This window comes from Convolutriloba macropyga, chromosome 3, assembly GCF_964194025.1.
Source record: "Convolutriloba macropyga chromosome 3, txConMacr16.3, whole genome shotgun sequence".
Lineage (NCBI taxonomy): Eukaryota > Metazoa > Xenacoelomorpha > Acoela > Convolutidae > Convolutriloba > Convolutriloba macropyga.
The window spans coordinates 23126744-23146007 of record NC_134470.1 but is presented as its reverse complement, the minus strand read 5'-3'; the positions used below and the strand labels follow the sequence as shown (position 1 = coordinate 23146007).

General features: G+C 34.9%; 1 protein-coding gene across 2 annotated transcripts in view; it reads right to left on the bottom strand.

The window, feature by feature from the left end:
* Positions 1-19264, bottom strand: part of LOC142336075 (sodium/potassium-transporting ATPase subunit beta-1-interacting protein 1-like) — a 193321-nt gene that overhangs the window by 5538 nt on the left and 168519 nt on the right. For both annotated transcript variants that reach the window (XM_075384587.1, XM_075384588.1), the window contains exons 3-7: positions 18612-18749; positions 18446-18526; positions 17953-18219; positions 7749-7809; positions 3164-3374 (exon numbers count right to left, since the gene is read on the bottom strand). In XM_075384587.1, the coding sequence (XP_075240702.1) occupies positions 3164-3374; positions 7749-7809; positions 17953-18219; positions 18446-18526; positions 18612-18749 (758 nt within the window). The remainder of the gene's footprint in view (positions 1-3163; positions 3375-7748; positions 7810-17952; positions 18220-18445; positions 18527-18611; positions 18750-19264) is intronic.

Genomic DNA, 19264 nt, shown 5'->3' with positions numbered 1-19264 from the left:
ACCAAAATCATCACCTCGATTTGACTTCAATAATCATCAGAATGTGTAAACATATCTTTAAAAATACACTTCTTCGAATTGTAAGAAAGGGCGTCTAAATAAAAGCCGTTGAGATGCTTACGGCGGCTTTTTGAAAATTAACAGTAAAAAATCTTTTTTTTCTATCAGTTTACACCCGAAGCATTTTTTACAGGTCTTCATTCAGCATTTGTCTTTTATCGGCCCTGCAAGGGTTTAGAATAAAATGAAGTGACCTAAAAAGTCATTTAGAAAAGGTAATTTAGGGTTATATTAGATCTAATAACGCAACTTAGCCGTCACGCAGCTGATGAGCAGCATGTGAACAAAAACGCTGTTTTCAACTTTGCTCACAAAAATCCACAAGAAACTTCCACGTAAATCGCAAAGCTACATTAACCATATTTTCTCTATAAAGACAAAACAAAGGCAAACAAAAACAAAAATAGCAGAAGACAGATTTTTAAAAAAAATAGTTTTCAGGCCATTAAAACCAAAAGTTGCAGGCTAAAATTGCGAAACTTATGCAAAAACCCAACAAACTTATATTTTTTGAAATAAAGCAAACTAGCAGAAACCTGAATAGATTTCTTGAGCCAAACAAATACAATCATGTACAAATATCACAAAAATATTAAGAGAATAGTATATTTATCATGCACAACATGTACAAATCATGCACAAAAATATTAAGAGAATAGTATATTTCACACCATGAATTTATGTCTACGCAACAGCTTCTGTGAACCGATTACTGAGATTAGTAGGGCGAAAAGCTCAGCAACTTAATGCCCTCTTTTGGGCGTTACACTTTTATCCCAATTTTGAGGATGGAAAGTCAAATGGTAAGATAAAACTATCAGAAGAAAAGTTAGTAGTACAAAAAAAGGCATGAAAAAGACCACCAGACTAATATAATTGACAGGAGCTTCGTTCGACAGCAATTACGGGGAAAGGAAAGTCAAAATAACACACTATAAAAAAAATCTCTTATTTTAAATTTAATGAACTCGAATCCTAGAGATACTATCAAAAACTACTGCAAAATATGGTAAACTAATTCGATACCTTTTAACCAGAATTAAAAACGAACAAAATTACAAAAAGCGTCATTTCGATAGCTCGAGAAGAAAGCATAAATTACTACTGCTGCATGAACGGCTCTCAATGGACTGACTGACTGGTGACTTTGATGTTAGCCAACCATCTCTTCATCTTCGTGATTCTGACGTAATTTGTTTAAAATGTCGAGATTTAAATTTTCGCAATCACTGGTCCTTTCTAAGAATTAAATCAAACAACTCGTGGTCGAGGCTTGCGGTAAACAGTCCCATTTCGCATTACTAACACACTGATATTGGCCCATTTCTAAAATATCCTCAGATCAGACCTCTCGTGCGACAGTGTGGTAGTACTGCATTTTAGCTTGCTTATTCCGACACAAATGAAGAGATTTTTCGAAAAATTTGGGAAACTTAAGTGTTAACAAGTGTTCTGATTTCGCCCGCACTTTCTTTAGATTTGTCTTTCATTAGGTAAATACGGTGAATTCAACGTCTAAATTGGAGCACAAAAAACCTAATATTAAAATCAATTATCAACATAATCCAAGTAACTTTGATAAATTTATGCAACAAGTTATAAATAATTAAGTATCGCAATTTTAACAATTAAGCTTTAGCGCTCTAGCTTTATTGGTTTATCCAGTCTCTTTTGAATTTGCTTTTTGACCTTGAATGTATTCGTGTAAATCTGCTGAACTACTTCTGAACTCGATTCAGTTGGAACCAAGAGTGAGGTAATTTAGAAGTCAAACAAACGTAAAAGTTTTGACTTATGTAAAACAAATAAAAACCTAGCAGGACAAGTACTGAATTACAATACAAAGAACTTACATTAACTAAACAAAAAAACTAGACATGCAAATTACAAGGATTGGATTTGCAAAACAAAACATTAAAAAAACGACCAAAACTCTCGAATAGCAATTAAAAATCGAAGTCAAATTGCCGCATGTGAGCAAAAAACCATCATCGAGAAAACAATTTTTGTTCAAACACCGCTCAATTTAGATTAAAATTCGTGTGAAAAAAAATTTAAGCCACAAAACCAATCAATTTTTGGCTCCACTTCCTGCTTCAGCGCGACCAAAATCACTAATTATATTGGACTCCCTTAATCATGAAAATGAAGAGAAAAACAAAGCGCCCCAATACAATTCAAATTCTTCGGATTGTTAAACCATGGCCGAAGTCTCCGGAATTGACTCGAAGTAAAACTTAAACGTACGTCTCGACCAACCACTGACACTAATAAAATTATTTAATTCAATATACCATTTAACTTGAACAATAACCGGAGTAAGCAAATTTGCGACTCTAAAGCAATTATTGGCAACAGGCCGAAATTTGAATTAATTTAATCAATTTTCTCTAAAAAATCAACTCAAAAACAAAAGCTATCAAAAAAGGACACCAAAACTACTGTAAATACTAAACTTACCCAAAAAGTTACCTGAATACAACAGAAATTTGAAAACGGAAAAGGATATAAAAACTACTAAAAAACTACCATATCAGCAAAATGACAAAAATAAGATTAAAGATTCCATTTTAAACTCTAATATTGAAGTCGAATGATTAATAATGATTCCAAGCTACAGTTACTGTTTGATGAAACCCAGAGAAGTTAATTTGGCCCAAAAAGTGAAGTTAAATTTTAAAAAAGCTTTGAAATGGCCGCACGTGATCAAACAAACTTGCTTGGTTGGCGCAAACTTTTTAGCACCTACTTTTCTTGCACTCTTTCAGAACAACAATGAGCAAAAACCACTCTAAATTCTCTCGCTGTATTTGCTTGTTCAGCAGCTTGACTTAGACTTGTTTTCATGTGTGGCATTTGACTTCCTCTTGAACACATCCTCTAATATAGAGTCACCGATTAAAACATAGATCACCATTACTCTTCGAGTCGTAAAAAGGATATCTACTTAATAATAACCTCTGAGATCAACAACACCAACATAATTTATATTAACTTTGTTTCAGTTAAATTACAACCAATGCTGCTGTTTAGGCTTGGGCTTTATTGGAATGTATAGGTAAGATAAATGAAAGCGCAACTGCCTAACTGCTACTTGACTCACATGACTTGTGGGTGCATTCCGGGAAGGGGCTGCATGATCATTTGGTTAGAGTGCATTGGAGCCATGGGTGCACTAGCGGTGGGAACTGCACTGTAGCCCCCACCCCCAGAGTAATGTTTGGGCTGTGCCCCTCCACCACCTCCTCCGCCCATCTGCTGGTGAGGCTCAGGGTATCCTGGGTTGTAATTGTCGAATCCTCCGATGAAGTCAACTGAAAAACAACATCAATCGTCATTACTGTCTCGTTGCATCTAATCTGCTCTTATTGTGTTCGCACAAGCCCACACAGATATACAGGTAGTTGCTACTGCTGCTGTGGCTTCAAGTTCTTTTAAATACATTCTGATTTTTGATAGCATAATAGTTAAAATAGAGAGAGCTACGCGTTCCACAACAAATTACATGATGTCAGAATACCCATTAAAAACGAATTCTTAAAAACCTGAAAGCAGAGGTGAACAGCAGTCTAAAAGTTAACAGCAGGCCTAGAAAAATAATCTAGAAGTGTCTTAAAATCAAACCTAAAACAAACTTCCCATTTATTGGGAAGTTAGTTTAATCAAATTGTCGCAGAAATGGGTATTTGAAAACTCGATTGTGCGAGTTGCACGTTCAAAATAAGGCCCAAATGACGTGATTTGTTCATGATTTGAACTGATTTTCATGATTAACAACGAACTGCGATCAGGAACTTATTGCGCTTTGTTCTCTACATCCCTATGGAACAGGCGCCTCTACAGCAGTAGCAAAGAAAATGATTTTCTACTCAAAAGTGACAAAGATTCCGTGCTATCATCACTCAGAATCCAAACAACTACTTGTCTGTTATCTATCTATATCTACACAAACAGATTTTGATGCGAGCGTTGATAGCAGCAGCAGCAGCCTAACATCTGTACACAATGATTTGCAGCAGCAGCACATCAAACATTCCGTTTGTCAACTCATCTCAATTTGAACCAAATAACACGTGGCACATATAAGAGCCCTTTTACATTTTTTGAGAAAGAAGTTGACGAAACAGTGGTTCGATTCGGCTATCACACAATTCTGATTTAAAAAATCCGAATTTAAAAATCTTATTGCTCGGTCATTCAAAGAAATGGTAGATAATAATAATAATGATATGTAGAATGTCAGCTTTTGCCAATTAATTACACTTTTGTAACGTTAATACCCTTCCTTTCAAATGGTCAGAACTAGTCAACACAGTCACAATATTCCAAACAAGCTTCTTCATGATGGGGTGAATATCATGCGCCACCAACAACCTCGTACGATAACTATTTTTGATTAAAAATTCACCAGACCGATAACATCGCTTTACAACTTTAAAAAGCTTTTCAGGATTTTGCGCATATGGACTTCAGTGAACATAATCACTCAGAGTAGACACTAACCAACACAGTACAGTTATTTCACGCTTGAGTAAATAGTTCAACGTATTGGTGAAACTTTCCATATTAAACCATATGGTCATAAAATTCCGTTCCTTTTACTTCGTCATTTTTAATACTTTCATTACTTTCATGAAACTGTAGCTTAGATAAATCAGCAGATATTTGAATAAGGATGCTTCTAAATGAAAGATGAATCATCACAAGTTAAACTATTAGTCAATGCCACCAGTAGTCAAATCATGCTCGAGATAACTCAGACAGTTAAGAAAATCTCGGCAAAGCACTAATTTTGCATATTCACTGCTAAACTCCATTTCAAAGCTGCATGACATATAGTGCCCAAAATGTTAGTTTCACTTTATAGCCCCTCAGTTTAACAAACTACAAGACTAAAACTACAACTTATACTACCAGTAGAAAGCTGGTACAGAAAGGCGCGGGACTTGAACAAGAATGGTCAAGTAGCATAGTGACAACTCAACAATCTGCAATTGTGACATTCGGCGATAGCCAAATTGGCCAACAGGAGTTTTAACTGACGACTAAAAATGAGAATCTAAGACGACCGCACACCAATTGCAATGGTTGGACGAACTAGTGATATTTGACCAATCAGATTTGTCGGTCAATGAGAATTACGCTGTCGGCTAAATTTCACATTTTTTTTCCTTGTCGGCTAAAAGACCCGTTCTGCCAATATTCCAGCAGGACACACAAACACATTTGATCCGCCGTTTCTCAATCGATTTTTTTTAGTTTGTGGAACTGTTGTCGAACTATAAGCACGCATGCTTCTACGGTGCGGGTGCAACAAACAACTCTTAACAGTTAGACGTACTTAATTATCCTCAATCGCACACACAAACAGTAGCAGCTGTAATGTTAACGGCCTGGTGTGCCTTCCATACAAGTTTGTCCTTAGAATTTAGTCAGAATGCAAAGGTATCTATCTATATATCTACTCTTCAAGTAATTGAAGCGTAGAACAGCGCTGTGCTGTGCTGTGCACATTTATCCCCCCTCTCATACCATACAATCGTAGTGTGCCATATGTATTAAAGACTTAGGTCCTATCTTACGTACAAGTACAACTGGCATGGTAAAATAGGAAACAATGCTTTGATTGAAATCATAACAGCCCAAATCACTGCTCTTTAAGTTTCGGTGTTCGGAATCGGACAATATAACCGAAGAACTGAGCGTTTTCAATCTAGTTCTACGCATAGATATTTTCAACTTTCACATACTCGTCTGTGCCCTGAAAGCTTTTTCTGTTCAAACCGAGAAACCCTCGCTCAATATTTCAAAAAAAAATCAAATTGGATTTGAATCAAAACTTAAACTGTTATGCTTTGAAAAATGTTCCCTCTGCTTAGTAGGTTCATCTAACATCACAATCTTCATGTACTACTACCACAAGAAGATATCGTGCATGTTTTAGCTAGATGATTGTTGAATAGGTGATTGATATCAAGTTGTGTCAAGCAATCATTTTGTTGATTCAAAACGCGTTGAATCTTCACTCTTTCTTACAATGTACAAAATGTATTCACAATTACTTACACGTAAAACTTGCTGAGCTTATAGATGAGCACCTTTGTTCAATTTACTAAGAAGTGTCACTAAACTCTGCAGAGAACAAAGATTAAGTGCTGCAATTTAATTAGTCGCTTAAATTAAAAACTAAGTGACTTCAGTCTTGGATTTGACTTAGAAAGAAAGAAAAATTTAGCATATTGATTGCAATCTTTGCATTTAACCAAAACAAGCAATAAACTTACACTAGAAAAAGAACACACAGTGACGCCATGAGACCATTCAAAATTTGTGGTGATTAAAACATTGCTTAAAATTTGAGTAAAATAAGAAGCAGTCGGCGACAGATGAACCAATCGGGAAAGCAGGAAAAGAAAGAATAGCTTCAAAGCTACATCACACCACCATGGAAGATAGTCTTTTAGTCCCTAAAGATAGTCTTTTAGTGTTAGTCACGAAAAGCGTTTCACACAAAGTGAAAATAATATTCGTGATCAAGTTCAAAAAGTTCTACATTTTAAAGTTCACATTAGACTCAAGCAATGAGAGAATCAGACTTGTTTAGGCAAGACAGTCAAAACTTCAAAATCACTTTAAACGTAACTCAAAGGAAATCAGCAGTCATTAAAAAACCCAAAGGCCAAAATAATTTCAGCAAACTTTGTTTGAGAAAAACCATCCATCAAAAACTCAAAAACATAAAACGTCCATGGCAGCTTCACTTTACAAATACAACAACTATGTGCAAAAAAATACTGCAACACAATTTTAGAGAGAAAAATAACCAGAGCAAGTTATTTTAAAAGACCGAATAACAATCCCTCTTAAAAACAGCTTTCCTCAATCTTTATGCAAGATTTTTGCACACAGAATTCCTCTCCAGCTATTTTTAATGTTTTAATTTGTATAATTTATTCTTGCTATTTCAGAATCACTAGATTTGCGCATCAATGTCGCAATATAAAAATAGTTGAAAGTTTTCGTTGTGCTATAAAGTTTTCAATATCTCACATAACATGTTCAATGTTAAAATGAGCTTCAACAGAGTTCCGCATATTGTTCAACGATGGAATTGTATTCCCTCCATTCCAAAAAAGACCCACAAACACCAAGGGTAAATAAACATCAGCCCAGTACAGCAAAGATTGATCTGCAGTCTACTAGCTCTGGCGTCGAATAGGATCAATTAATTCTAGTATAGCTGTACTCTAACAACAGGGTTGTTGGGTTACTAGGTGTATACAGTGCAGCATTGGAATGGAATTCATCCAGGCATGCTAACGATCAACGAACCAGCCAACTAAACAACCCAAACGTGGAAAAGGAAGTCATTCCAACTAACTGAATATTGTGGTCATGGTTAATTATTATACGCAGTTTGATAAAGGAACAGAGGACACATTAATAATATACGTACAAACTGTCTTGGCTAAAATCCACAAAACTCACTTTATGCAATAAAAACCGAAATCAGTTTAGTTTAAGACAACTTAAAAATTATCCAATGCGCAAAGTCCTGAATAAGTTTTTCCTGCTTACACTCCCTCCGTTTACAGCAAAATTTGGGAGGATTTTTATAAAGGTTGGGAAGGGTTTGTTGAACTGGAAGCATACCCTGTGAATAAATTAAAAAGGCAGCGAGTACTTACAGCAATCGTCGTCCTCTTCGTATCCATAGACGATGTAACACACATAGAGCATTGCGAAAAACTAAAACAATGGGATCATATTAAATGGGCCAGGGTAAAAAACGAAAAATTTAGCACATCAATACAAACTGATGTTAGTCACTTTAAATTATGGAAAAACTATTTTTTCATGGATATCGCTGAGTTTGCAGACGAGATTTGCTCTCAGACGATAAGCAAAGTGCAATGTTCATGCAGACGAATGTAGAGAGAAACAAAAACAAAAAAATAACTGCAAAAAGCAAATTAAATGCAATTAGAATAAATTTTCAGAAGATTAAACATAACGGACTAACGTCGGAAGAATTGCTCTCGAACGACTATTGAGAGCTCGAATTTATTGCAGCCTGCTTCCGTTGGGTACTTTTATTACCCCTACAAACTATGCAGTAAACTATTATTGAACCCTAGAGGAGGTTTTATTGCCACTGAGGCTTAAAAACTTGAAAAATGACAAAAATTTTCAAAACATAGATGGAAGATTGCCGGAATAGCTGCGAAAGAATAGACCTGCGTGCCGTATAATACAGATAGAAACAGATACGGATCTAAATTGAAAAAAAAATCGACGCCGCTCAAAAAACTAGGTAAAAAACATTCAGCGATAAATTAATGAAGCTTGTTAAAATTCATCCGCAGAAGCCTCTTATTAAGGAACTTTACTGCACATATGAGTTCCTTTGACCTGTGTGAACAAATGTAAAACGAAAAAAAGGCGTCAGACGACAAAACAAAAAAACCAAGAGCACCGCAATATAGCTTCCCTCAGCTTACAGCTTCGCAGCTATAAAAACTTGAACAGAAATGCTAAAATCAGTAAGACTTTTCGTTTTTATGTTTGCATTACCAAAACATATAGCTCAAAAAATGGTCATAAAAAGTAATTATATCTGGCTAAAGACCTTAATCAACTTCGACAAACGTCAATACGAGACTAATCAAACAAATCGAAAAGTGACAAAAAAACGTGAAAAATGCACCATTTTCGGCTCAAAAACTAAAAAAGCATCTTTGAATCTTGAATTGAGGCCTTCCCAGCAGCCGCACCACTCTAAGCACTTGAAGGCCTACTGAAGCCAGCTTTGAACCCCTAATGAAACTTAATGCCTACTGGGAATTACCTGTTTATCAAGTTTTGAAAGACCAAAGTCATTGTAAATTGTGTAAAACATCTTAACAAAAAGACAGCCCCAATACAATCCAATTCTTGGATTGTAGAAAACTCTTCAAGTCGTAAATAGACCAACATATGCACAATAATTGCTTCAAACTTCATTCGAGGGAAGTTGAAAACCGCCAATCACTTGAAAATAAGGACACCTCGCTTGTCTCAGTTCAAAAAATTTTCCCGGAAACATATTGCGCAGAATATTTAAATTTCTGATTCACGCGTACAAAATTCTATGCAAGAAAAATTATTCAACAACTGTTAAAGCTAACTTTCCGTCTCAGAAGTATTGAATTACGTTATCGACTCATATCTTTGATGATTTTATCGAGTTTTGGCCCTCCAGGATGAAACAAATTTCATGAGGTTTTTAAGTTTCGTCGACACTCAGTTTAAATTCAATGTTTTGCGACAAAAATAAATTATGTAAACGAAAAAGCCTGCAAATTGTCAGACAATCGCCATGAAATAGACTACTGAGACCACTTGACAAATACTACCAAGACCAAAGGCACAAAAGAGCGTTTCAAAAAGAGATTCTGACTTCAAAAAATGAATTAAATTTCAATAACTTTTGATAATATTGTTCTTGAAGCAGCATGCCCTTATAATCATCCGCTTTTTCTATTCAATTTCAATCAGTTGACCTTTGACTTCTTGGCACGTGATCAAATGGTCGTAACACAGAAGATTGTGTCAACATTTTCCAGTTCATTCCTTTTGACATGTCGAAAAAACAAGCTAAAATCACTTATTTACCAATTTTATACTATTAAATTATGAATTATCAAACTGCCATATTTTAACATCATAAATTGAAGAAAAATATTGAAAAAAAGAGCAAAACAATTTAACTTACAGCAGATGTTAATTTTTTAAACCTTGATAACCCTAAAACTACAAAAAAACATAGCCGGCAGATTGTTGGAAAATAGCGCCGTTGATTCCCATAACCACGATTGGGATTGAAAGAATAGAAAACAATAAAAAAGATGATTTTTGTAGAAAAACATTTTTAAAGTGCGAACTAGTTTGATGTCATTTTGTAGTTGAACATACTCCTGATTCTTAGTGAGGGAATAATAGGGGCTAGCATCAATACCAATAAGCATTAGAGATGGTAAAAACACTCATAAAAACAAAGTTCAAGTAACGGGCATCTAAAATTCGGTTTTATGTGTTTATCCCGTTTCTATTCTTTATACTGACTCTGTTCATTTTGAATTGCTTTGCTGAGTACTTGCTGTTTAAAAGCACCTTGAGTAGAAAAACCGAACAATGAAACTAGCCTGGAGAAGTTAAGACGAATTCACGCAAAATGTCGAAAAAGCGGCAAACAGGTAAAGCGAAACAAATTTTCATTCGAGGAAGTAAGCAAACATACCCCGCAGATTGCCGGAACAAAGCCGCCGTTGATCCCCATAACCATGATTGGGATTGAAAGAAACAAAAAAAACTAATGAAAAAATGATTTTTGTACACAAAATTTTTAAGTGCGATTTATTTTGATGTCATTTTGGAGCTGAACATACTCCTGTTTTGTATTGGCACGACACAGGGGCTAGTATCAAAACCAATAAGCATTTGAGATGGTAACTGAGAACAAAGTTCGAGTAATGCGCATCTAAAATTGGGTTTTTTGATACTGACACTGTTCATTTTGAATTGCTTGGCTGAGCAACTGCTGTCTAAAAACACTTTTAGCAGAATCAGAGAAGAGTAAAACTAGTCTATAGAAGTAAAAAAGACAAAGATTTCGCGCATAATGTCGAAAAAGCGGTAAAATGAGGTAGTAAAGCAAAACAAATTTTTGTTCGTCCAAATAAAAAAACAGCAGGACAAGTCCTGACCTACAATTCAACTGACTAAACAAAAAATAGACCTAGAATGGACTATGAATGGATTGGGTAAAACAATTAGAAAATCAGAAAACAAACAAAAACAGTAAAAATCAAGATCAAAATGCTGCTTTGAACAAAAAAGCACTCGCGAGAAAGCGAAATTTTGTCCTAACACCATTTTTTTTACACTAATTTAAAATTTTACCGCAAAACCACTCGCTTCTTCGCTCCACTTCCTGCTTCGGCGATAACAAAAACAATACTGAAATTTGACTTCAAAAATCATGAAAATGTGTGAACAGACCTTAAAAAATAAAAGAGAGCGCCCCAATACAATTCTCCTTGAAATAATCTTTCTCATTTCAATAACATCTGAAATGTAAAAAACAAAACACGAGCGCTATATCAGAGATGAGGGCGGCTATTAACCACGCAAATTGAAACATTCTATGCTAGCGATTGTCGAATAATCTTACTGCAATCTTTTTATGTCAAATATATCGATGGCTCAAAGCTGAATAATAGAAAACCTGTTCGGCATTTAGTTTGCCTCACAAACCAGGCGGGGTCGGACCAATAATGCTGATACAAAAAATTTAGTTTACAGCTGATTTAAAATCCCAATATGTCAAGAAAATCAAAGCTAAAAAGAGGCTTCGAAATTTCTCAAACCTATCATTACAGCCAGCCAAGTAAAAAAATAAACTTGCACAATCAATTAAGTCGGCATATTGCCAGGAAACAGCAGCAATAGACGTTGCATTGAAATTTAAAAATCTAATTCTCAAACATGCACTAATAATTTAAGAACATAGCTGGCAGATTGCCAGAAAAAGCCGCAATAGCTTCGTAGATCTGCAGTCTAAAAAAAACAGTAAAAAAGACAGACCAAAAATGGGTCTTTTCATTGAAGGCTGATATGTTATATTTTGATTAAAAATCTGTATAAGCTTTTGCTGCCTCTATTAGCTGCTCTGAAATAACCTTCATTTAGAGTGACACACTCCCATTGACCTTATCTCTTTGATTTAAAAAAAAAGTATAAAGCAATTTCAAAGTGCGGAAGTCATTTTCAAGAGTAAGTCAAGTGTGACCAAAAATTTAATAACGCGAATGAACTCGCTCCACTAAAAGCGAAAAATGACGTCACTCAGGCACTCAAAGCCGATTTGAAGTTGTGACGTCATATGGTTGTAACAAAAATCGCGACGATTAAATAAAAAGCATAGACAAGTCTTGACGTTAAAATTCAAGAATTTTCATTAACTAAACAAAAAAAAACCAGACAAACAACGTACTATGAGTGAATTGAGAAAACCATTTCAAAAAAATCACATCAAAATATTAAAAGCATAAAACCAATGTCAAAATTCCGCATGTGAACAAAAGACCTAGAACGAACAATGAATGGATTCGTTTCGATCCAACAAATCCGAAGAAAATCCGATCCAACAAATCGAAAAAACAGTAAAAATCAAAGTGAAATTGGCGCATGTGAACAAAAAACCACTAGCGAGCAAGCGAATTTTTGTTCAAACGCCGTTTTCTCACTCTACTTAAAAATTCAAGCCAAAAAATTTCACGCCGCAAAACCACTCGCTTTTTCGCTCCACTTCTTGTTCCGGCGTGACCAAAATCACTACTCCAATTTGACTTTAAAAATCATGAAAATGTGTGAACAGATCTTAAAAAACATAGCCGGAAGAATTCCGGAAACGACTCGAAGTATACATTAGGAAGTTATTATATATCACTATAGTAGTGGACTGCGCCTTGTGATTAGCTGCTGACACTTGTGAATGAGAATTTTAAATCACGATAACTTGTTCAAAAACCGAAAACCTGTTGAAAAAACGAAAACTTGTTTAAACAATTTGTCACTCCAGATTAAAAGCACAAAAAAAATCAGGCTTCAGAACTACTCGCTTTTCGCTCTTCCGGAAACGACTCGAAGTGGAAATCCAATTAAACGCCATCCAACTACTCATCACACAAAACGTGTCTCCACTAATTTATGATTATCTGGGAAAAGAACAATAAAACAAAAACGTAAAAACAATAAAATCAAATCTGTTGAAATATGATTAAAATCTGATCAAATTTTGTTATAAATTGAGATCCCAAAATAGCTATCTCTGCCAAAACTACTTCATCAAAACAACTAGTACTTACTAAAACCACCTATGGGATTTTTTTAAAAAAAATACTCGGGGCCAAATTATGAAAAAAAAGCTCTTAAAGCAACTTGCACTAAAAAGCTGAAAAATTCATAAATTTCTTAATATCACAAAAGCATATAAATCCAAAGAAAAATTCGTTTGAGCTAATGGGGTATCCAGATGCTCGCAAACCAATAGGCAAGTCATAATAGTCCAAGAACCGCCCAAAAAAACGAAAAATTGCAAAAAAAAATTAAGAAAATAGTTCCATTTTTGACATATTTCTCAAAAAAATGGCTCATATCCACAAAACTGTAGCCAATTGTTATCAAAAAATTTGGTCAAGTACAAGGGGTCTTTTCAATACCCATTTGAGCCAGTAAAACAAAAAATCTTAAAAAAAAAACGCTAAAATTAGCCTGAAAATCAGCAAAATACACGAAAAACCTCCGAAATAGCATAAAATTCGCATGAATTGCCAGAAATCTTCAAACCACTGCCAAAAACAGCCTAAAATTAAAACAAAATCATAACAAAAAAATGAAAAAACTACTTTAAAAAGCCGCACGTGAACAAAAGATTTCGCTCGCTTACAGAATATTTTTTCACATCTCAATTTCTCGCTCTCTAGAAAACAGCAATATGAACAAAAAACCACTCTTTTCGCTCCACTCTTCATTTTGTTCAGCAATAAAATCACTCCTAATTTTTTCACGTGTTTCATTTCCAGCTTCAAAATTCACTCCAATAAAATTGATTTAAAAAAAGACAGCGCCCCAATACAATTCAAATTCTTTGAATTGTAAAAAACCAAGAGAAGGCCAATATTAGCCCCAGCTATCGCTGTGCGGCTATTAAAAACATATAATGTTAGAGTCATAAAATTAGCTTTAACTACACACATTAAATAGGGCCCCATTGAGCCCCACTCGGAGCCCAGCCATGCGAAGACAAAAGCGACATTTTAGAAAACAACAAACAGTGGGGAGGTAACTGATTTCAATGAGGGGAATTTAAATAAGTACACATTAGGAAGTTATTATATATCACTATAGTAGTGGACTGCGCCTTGTGATTAGCTGCTGACACTTGTGAATGAGAATTTTAAATCACGATAACTTGTTCAAAAACCGAAAACCTGTTGAAAAAACGAAAACTTGTTTAAACAATTTGTCACTCCAGATTAAAAGCACAAAAAAAATCAGGCTTCAGAACTACTCGCTTTTCGCTCTTCCGGAAACGACTCGAAGTGGAAATCCAATTAAACGCCATCCAACTACTCATCAGACAAAACGTGTCTCCACTAATTTATGATTATCTGGAAAAGAACAATAAAACAAAAACGTAAAAAACAATAAAATCAAATCTGTTGAAATATGATTAAAATCTGATCAAATTTTGTTATAAATTGAGATTCCAAAATAGCTATCTCTGCCAAAACTACTTCATCAAAACAACTAGTACTTACTAAAACCACCTATGGGATTTTTTTTAAAAATACTTGGGGCCAAATTATGAAAAAAAAGCTCTTAAAGCAACTTGCACTAAAAAGCTGAAAAATTCATAAATTTCTTAATATCACAAAAGCATATAAATCCAAAGAAAAATTCGTTTGAGCTAATGGGGTATCCAGATGCTCGCAAACCAATAGGCAAGTCATAATAGTCTAAGAACCGCCCAAAAAAAACGAAAAATTGCAAAAAAAAGAAAATAAAGAAAATAGTTCCATTTTTGACATATTTCTCTAAAAAATGGCTCATATCCACAAAACTGTAGCCAAATGTTATCAAAAAACTTGGTCAAGTACAAGGGGTCTTTTCAATACCCATTTGAGCCAGTAAAACAAAAAATCTTCAAAAAAAAAACGCTAAAATTAGCCTGAAAATCAGCAAAATACACGAAAAACCTCCGAAATAGCATAAAATTCGCATGAATTGCCAGAAATCTTCAAATCACTGCCAAAAACAGCCTAAAATTAAAACAAAATCATAACAAAAAATGAAAAAAACTACTTTAAAAAGCCGCACGTGAACAAAAGATTTCGCTCGCTTACAGAATATTTTTCACATCTCAATTTCTCGCTCTCTAGAAAACAGTAATATGAACAATAAACCACTCTTTTCGCTCCACTCTTCATTTTGTTCAGCAATAAAATCACTCCTAATTTTTTCACGTGTTTCATTTCCAGCTTCAAAATTCACTCCAATAAAATTGAGTTAAAAAAAGACAGCGCCCCAATACAATTCAAATTCTTTGAAATGTAAAAAACCAAGAGAAGGCCAATATTAGCCCCAGCTATCGCTGTGCGGCTATTAAAAACATATAATGTTAGAGTCATAAAATTAGCTTTAACTACAGACATTAAATAGGGCCCCATTGAGCCCCACTCGAAGCCCAGCCATGTGAAGACAAAAGCGACATTTTAGAAAACAACAAACAGTGGGGAGGTAACTGATTTCAATGACGGGAATTTAAATAAGTATACATTAGGAAGTTATTATATATCACTATAGTAGTGGACTGCGCCTTGTGATTAGCTGCTGACACTTGTGAATGAGAATTTTAAATCACGATAACTTGTTCAAAAACCGAAAACCTGTTGAAAAAACGAAAACTTGTTTAAACAATTTCTCACTCCAGATTAAAAGCACAAAAAAAATCAGCCTTCAGAACTACTCGCTTTTCGCTCTTCCGGAAACGACTCGAAGTGGAAATCCAATTAAACGCCATCCAACTACTCATCAGACAAAACGTGTCTCCACTAATTTATGATTATCTGGAAAAGAACAATAAAACAAAAACGTAAAAAACAATAAAATCAAATCTGTTGAAATATGATTAAAATCTGATCAAATTTTGTTATAAATTGAGATCCCAAAATAGCTATCTCTGCCGAAACTACTTCATCAAAACAACTAGTACTTACTAAAACCACCTATGGGATTTTTTTTTTTAAAATACTTGGGGCCAAATTATGAAAAAAAAAAGCTCTTAAAGCAACTTGCACTAAAAAGCTGAAAAATTCATAAATTTCGTAATATCACAAAAGCATATAAATCCAAAGAAAAATTCGTTTGAGCTAATGGGGTATCCAGATGCTCGCAAACCAATAGGCAAGTCATAACAGTCCAAGAACCGCCCAAAAAAAACGAAAAATTGCAAAAAAAAAGAAAATTAAGAAAATAGTTCCATTTTTGAAATATTTCTCAAAAAAATGGCTCATATCCACAAAACTGTAAGCAATTGTTATTAAAAAATTTGGTCAAGTACAAGGGGTCTTTTCAATACCCATTTGAGCCAGTAAAACAAAAAATCTTCAAAAAAACGCTAAAATTAGCCTGAAAATCAGCAAAATACACGAAAAACCTCCGAAATAGCATAAAAACTCGCATGAATTGCCAGAAATCTTCAAACCACTGCCAAAAACAGGCTAAAATTAAAACAAAATCATAACAAAAAAAAATGAAAAAAACTACTTTAAAAAGCCGCACGTGAACAAAAGATTTCGCTCGCTTACAGAATATTTTTTCACATCTCAATTTCTCGCTCTCTAGAAAACAGCAATATGAACAAAACACCACTCTTTTCGCTCCACTCTTCATTTTGTTCAGCAATAAAATTACTCCTAATTTTTTCACGTGTTTCATTTCCAGCTTCAAAATTCACTCCAATAAAATTGATTTAAAAAAAGACAGCGCCCCAATACAATTCAAATTCTTTGAATTGTAAAAAACCAAGAGAAGGCCAATATTAGCCCCAGCTATCGCTGTGCGGCTATTAAAAACATATAATGTTAGAGTCATAAAATTAGCTTTAACTACAGACATTAAATAGGGCCCCATTGAGCCCCACTCGAAGCCCAGCCATGTGAAGACAAAAGCGACATTTTAGAAAACAACAAACAGTGGGGAGGTAACTGATTTCAATGAGGGGAATTTAAATAAGTATACATTAGGAAGTTATTATATATCACTATAGTAGTGAACTGCGCCTTGTGATTAGCTGCTGACACTTGTGAATGAGAATTTTAAATCACGATAACTTGTTCAAAAACCGAAAACCTGTTGAAAAAACGAAAACTTGTTTAAACAATTTCTCACTCCAGATTAAAAGCACAAAAAAATCAGCCTTCAGAACTAATCGCTTTTCGCTCTTTTCACTAGAGCGACTAAATTCAGCGTTCTAATTTGACTTCCTGTTAATAAAAAGTCAAAAAAATGTGCAAACACTTTAAAAACCTGACAAAACTCAGTCCCAAGAACTGAATGAAGAACTGAATGAAGAAATGAATACTTTTTTTAGCTTACAAGTAGACCAATTGAGCATTACGAGTCAAACAGACAAAGTTTCAAAAATTCACAGAGAAACAATGAGCATCTAAAATGCATTTACTGTGAGATCACCGTTTTCAATATCAAAATTTTCAAAAACAAAACAACCGACTTAACGTCGGAAGATCGCTCTCGAACGACTTGCGGGAGCTCTAACCAATTGAAGCCTGCTCCAGTCCGGGGGGTCTAAATGTGACTAAAATTTAATAGTGGGCTTCAAATAACCACATTAGAGGTTAACATATACCACTGTTAAGATTTAAAGTGAAAAATGGCACCAGTTTTGGCGCACTTTTCAGTTGACTTTTAGTATTAAATTGCCACTAATTGAGTTCAGCTGCTTGAAATTGTGATTGAGAGAGAATTTTAGATCACGCGAAACGCAAAAAGTCAAGGGCGTAAAAGTCACTCGAAAAGTGAAAACGGTCAAGCAAAAATTTTTGCATGAAAAAGACACACAAGTTTACAATAATTGCTTCTCTACGAGAGCAATTAAAAAAGAAAACACGAAACTTGGCATCTGAAAAAAACCCGCATTTGGATTGTAGAAAAACATCATGAGATCAATAATATCGATCCACTGCTATTAGAAAATGCCACAACATTTGAGAGCAATTAAAACTAATTGCAGGATTCAAAAGCTACCATTTTTGTTTAATGGCTTACAGAGAATATAACTTGGAGCGCGCATTGTAGCAGCTTGAACCAAAGTGGTCTGATGAGACAATTAGGGTCTCTGTACATCAAGAGGTGGTACATCTGAACTGGGTCTGGTTTCGTTGGATCAGAGGAGTCTATCGTATATCCAATCTGTTCACCGCCGTTAACAGCGGCAGAAGCAGTGGGAGAGGTTGTGTTGCAGGTGAGCAGTTTCTGATCAAAATAGTCTTGCGAGTCAAAGGACAAAGTCAGGGGCCACGCCCACATTTCTTTCTAAACAACAAACAATTTATGCATACAGTCAATATGCTAGGACCATATTGTACACTATAAAAATCATTTGAGTGATTATTTTAAGAAACCTTTGCTGATTTGATTAACATCTAAATTAAGGAACAACAAGGCTCAAAGTTACACTAACATCCTCCCTTCTTCAAAGGCTCCCGGACAAATTCATCTATCAAACATTGCAAAAGAGCAAATACACCTAGCTACTTACTCTCTGAAGCATCCCAGCCTCAAGATAATAGCAGATGAGATATGCGTTCCATCCAAGCCAAAGAAACTGCATGGTCCCATACTATAACAGAAAAATTGTTTACTTATAACAAAGTTATTTTGATTTTAGACATTTGATATTTCGTTGATCAGGTCAATGTGTTTACCGGAACAAGGTACTTCGGCTTGTAGCAATAAGTACCAATAACTCCAACAAAGATCATAAGAATTTGGAACCCATCTGCCACGACCAGTCCATACATGTGACCGAGGGCATCAAAAACCGTCCGTTCCAGCACAAAAACCTAAATGTTCAGGTTACTTTGATATTAATAAATAACATAGCTTGCAGATTGCCAGAAAATAGCCGTACTAGCTTCGTAGATCTGCAGTCTCAAAAAGACAGTAAAAGAAACAACAAAAAATTCTTACTAAATGCTGAGATGTTATATTTTGATAAAGAATCTGTATAAGTTGTTGCTGCTTCTATTAGCTGCTCTCAAATAACCTTCAATTAGAGCGATAGGCACTCACTTGACCGTATCTCTTTGAATTAAAGTAAAGAAAAGTCAGTTTTAGAGTCAGGAAGTCTTTTTTGATAGCTAGGTAAGTCACGCGCGACCAAAAACTTAATCACGCGAATGAAAAAGAAACCCGTTCCAATAACAGTAAAAAACGACGTCCCGCACGCACTTCAATTGAAATTGCATGAACAAAAAGCAGACTTAAGTGGTTGTGACATCATTTAGTCGGAACAAAAATCTTGACGACGAAATAAAACAAACCTACTGTCGGAAGAATTGCTCTCGAACGACAAGCG